The sequence below is a fragment of the Juglans regia genome, chromosome 8, assembly GCF_001411555.2.
Source record: "Juglans regia cultivar Chandler chromosome 8, Walnut 2.0, whole genome shotgun sequence".
In the NCBI taxonomy this organism is placed as follows: domain Eukaryota; kingdom Viridiplantae; phylum Streptophyta; class Magnoliopsida; order Fagales; family Juglandaceae; genus Juglans; species Juglans regia.
The window spans coordinates 29,210,545-29,214,489 of record NC_049908.1 but is presented as its reverse complement, the minus strand read 5'-3'; the positions used below and the strand labels follow the sequence as shown (position 1 = coordinate 29,214,489).

Below are 3,945 nucleotides of genomic sequence, written 5' to 3'. Positions count from 1 at the left end.
GAATCATAATCATCTAGGTATTAGGCCAGCTTTCGTACGAACAGGCTACTCGTGATGATGGATTTGTCATTTTTTGACTAGGAAGTAAGAACCATAGAACAAAGTTAGCTAGAGTCAAATAAATTAAGATAAAATTTTGTACATGCAATATTTTTCTGCCAATCAGGAAAATAAATAATAAAATGATTAATTTTAAGTTTATTGTTGATCGTAGGCATATATAGGACATATATGTGTGTAAATTAAATATCTCAATTCATCATTATAATTTTTTTTAAATCACGACATAAAATATAATAAACAATTCAATTTTTTTAAATCTTAAAATAATAATAATATTAAAAAATAATATTTTAATAATTTATCAACTCATTTCAACTCAACTCAATTCATCTCAGTTCAACGTGATCCAAACGCAACCTAAGGTAGTACTATTACACACTTGCATATTATCGATAAATTCAAATTTTATTAGATTTTCATTCCCAAAAGAAAACAGAAATGGCTATGAGTGAAGAGTTTTTTTTTTTTTTTTAAATAAGATGAAACACACCAAAAATAATAAGAATAACCTCGAACAACGTACGTACGACAGCTAGCTAGCGATCAAATCGGAGTACCATAAAATTTCAATAATTTGAAACAGCCAGCCTAAAAGCAAGAGTGTACGTTGTGCTCACAACGTACGTACTGGTCTATGATCGAGGTAATTAAATAGAGATCGATCGAGCCAATATCATCTAAAAATTAAAATAAAAACAGGTTTTGATCAATAATTCAACAATATTTCCTGATCTTCTTGAATCCTACCTAGCATCTGATGCACAGCTGTTGCAATCTCATCCACTGAACTCAGCTTACAATCATCTTCAACCTGCATCAATCGATCACAACGTCCATGCACCCAATTACATTTTAACTTTAGCTCCAATAATTACTACAACCACAAAACAATAAATTAATTCCCACCTACATGCATTATTGTCGACTAATTATTACCTTGACACTGAGAGAATAAAGCACAACTTCATCTGCGGTTGTGACATTGAGGTGGAGCACGGTGAGGCGCATAGTATGCAACCCAGAGACAACCTTGAGGAGCTGCTTTGGCCGCCTTTTCGATCTTATTTTGAGGTTTGCATGACTCTCCACCATGGTAACTTCTATGTCAGCAATGGCGGCCGACTGAGTCGACTCACCTACTTGCTCAGACATGGCCGCCACCGAGTAATTATCACAGTAATAATTAGTACTTGAACTTGTCGAGTACTGTGGAAAGGTGAAGAACTCGGAGAAAGGCAAAGATACATCACCGGCGTCGCATTTTTCCTCACTTTCTTTTTGAGCACCGAGCAATTGCAGGCGTTGCTCAAGCTCCTTAACAAAATTAATGGCACCCCCTATTATAGATGCTTGGTCGCCCTGATCATCATCCGAGTAACCAAAAAAAAAAAAAAAAACCATTTTAAAAAATAAACAATTAGCAAGAAAATAAAAAATAAAAACTTACTCAAATTTGTTTGGAAACATATTATGTATACCCTTTGGATGTAGGAGTCTGGCATCAAAGAACGAAGCATAGAGAGATACTCATTCATTTGCTTTCTTCGATTTCGCTCGACCGCAATGTGAGTCATTCTCTGGTTCTCTATTTCTTCTTTGTTCTTTCTACTCTTTGCCCGGCGTCTCTTCGGACGAGTAGGCATGGTTGTCATTGACATATGATCAACATGATGGGTTTCGTTAGCAATTAGCACAGTATCATTGTTGGCGTCTAGGGTCGATGGATCGTAGTTGTGCAGTTCATTCAGATCATGCGCCGGTACCTGCATTGAAGGAGTTGAGGAGTGGTAACCCCCATATAGGCAGTTTTCCGTTTGGTTCTCGAGAGAGTCAAAAGCGCCAGCTTGTTGTTCATCTTCATTTTGTGGCACAAAGTCATAGCTCCAATTCCCTCCCGAAGCTAAGAAGTTGTAGCCAGTAGTACTGTAAGCGAATGGGTCTTGTGGAAAAACGACTGCTTCAAGTGCCATTATCTCTCTCTTTCTCTCTCTCTCTACTTTCACACTAATTAATCTGAAAGAGCCGATCGAGGTGCGTATAAGAGACCAAAAAGAGACTACTTTTCCTTTTGGGGTCCTCTTAATTTGGACGGAGAAACGGAGCTTTTAAAGGTGTAGATGAAACAAAATCTACAGAAAAATTGCACGTGAATAGAATTCAACTTATTGAATGAGAGGAGCATAATCGATCAAAGCTATGATTTTGTTTTGAAGACCTTATATTGCTTATATGCTCATGTGTATAGTAGGGTCGCTTTGCCATTTTTGAGGCACTCGCGCGTCACATCATCTAGCTAGTGAATGTGATAATTACACTTTTTCTTTTCATTATCATTGCATTTACAAAACTCTTATTCCAAAACAAAATTGCATTAATACTCATCATGTATGATCACAGTTTCAAAAGATAAAAATGAAGAAGAAGATGACCAAAATAAGGAAATATTTGATTTTGAATTTTTACAAAATATTAATTAAACAATGTCATCGATAATATTCATAATTAAAAAGGTCTTTATTAATATATACCATTTTATATTAATATCACGTTCAGCTAATATTTATAATGCCAAATTAATTAATAACCTAAACTTCAAGAAATTATATTTGTTGTAAATGCGATATTACCTAGTTGGCAAATCGTAAATCTAGTGCAGTTGTTCCACAGATTTTTCATTATCGTTGTCGTTCATCCGAAATCCTCCCGACGATGGTAGAGTATGCTACGTGGTAATATACTAGAGCAACACTCATATATTCTACAGCTTAGATGCTGGGACTAGAGAGAATAATTTGAAATAGAGATTTTATATATGTTTGTGATCCAAGTAAGTCATCCACATGAAGGGGCTATGTAAATTGCCCCTTTAAGCGTAACCCCCAATTGGCCATTAAGAATCAGCCTGCATCAAGGCTCATGAAGTGGCTATCAAGTCACTTCATAACCCCTAAAAGAAGGAGAAAGTATGCCCACTATGGTGCCCTATCTTACAATATATATTGATTGAAAAAGTGTTGATATACTGAGACAAAATTCAATATTATCATGCACCTTGAGATGAAAGGTATATATAATAAGGGTATTTTCGATATAAAAAGATGGTAATGTTATAATTTGCACGTTTATAATGCACGTACTATCTATGGATTTTAATTCAAAACCAATGACACATATGTACGTTCATGTGTTTCAAAACCATTAGCGGCGTCCACGATTTTATAAAGAATAAAATCTTTACAACCTCTCAACACTCCATATTTCATATTTTTTTTAATTTTTATTATTTTTTTAATTTATCAAATATTTATTATATGAATAATGAATAGAAAATTTGAAATAATTTAAAAAAAAATAAATTCAAAAAATATTAAAAAAACATATTAAAAAATTTAAAATAATATAAAGTGTAGACTGGGATGGAGGTTGTATAGTAAAACTCTTTCGTATTATATATACTTTCTTGTAAGGAAACTAGGACATCAAAAGCTAGAACTGAAAAATTATATCACAAACAAGTGACAAAACAATTTGAGATGCAATCCCATCCGCGCCAGAGAGTTTTGCTTTTCTAGTACTGATCTCTCTCTCCGATCAGCCTCAGGCCCTCAGCATCGCCGGGAGAGAGAGATATTTCTTGGAGTGGCTTACACGTCCTCCCATGAAACTTTAAAAACCCTCAAATCAGCAAAACAGGGAGGCTAGCTTCGTCATTTGGAAAAAATATGGTCGGATGGACGTACATGAAGCACAGAGAGAGAGAGAGAGAGAGAGAGAGAAGTTGATGTTGCAGAGATTCTTGCAAAGCGTAGAGAAAGAAAGAGAGAAAAGCCCAAGAACTTTACGAGAGAGAAACAGAGGCCTACATAGTGTCAGAAATGTACA

General features: G+C 35.0%; 1 protein-coding gene across 1 annotated transcript; it reads right to left on the bottom strand.

Moving 5' to 3' along the window:
- Positions 1 to 600: 600 nt before the first annotated feature.
- LOC109006819 (transcription factor bHLH94-like) lies at positions 601 to 2,154 on the bottom strand. The gene is made up of 3 exons (XM_018986222.2): positions 1,542 to 2,154; positions 1,000 to 1,422; positions 601 to 874 (listed from the first exon to the last, which is right to left on the bottom strand). Exons 1-3 carry the CDS (start codon positions 2,031 to 2,033, stop codon positions 770 to 772), a joined length of 1,020 nt encoding a protein of 339 aa, XP_018841767.1. The 5' UTR covers positions 2,034 to 2,154; the 3' UTR covers positions 601 to 769.
- Positions 2,155 to 3,945: the final 1,791 nt, after the last annotated feature.

Excerpts from the sequence above, each read along its gene's own strand:
- LOC109006819 (XM_018986222.2), bottom strand. The coding sequence starts at position 2,033 with ATGGCACTTGAAGCAGTCGTTTTTCCACAAGACCCATTCGCTTACAGT. Across the intron at positions 1,423-1,541 it reads CAGACTCCTACATCCAAAGG|GGCGACCAAGCATCTATAAT; the intron begins GTATACATAATA and ends GATGATGATCAG. Across the intron at positions 875-999 it reads TTTATTCTCTCAGTGTCAAG|GTTGAAGATGATTGTAAGCT; the intron begins GTAATAATTAGT and ends CGATTGATGCAG.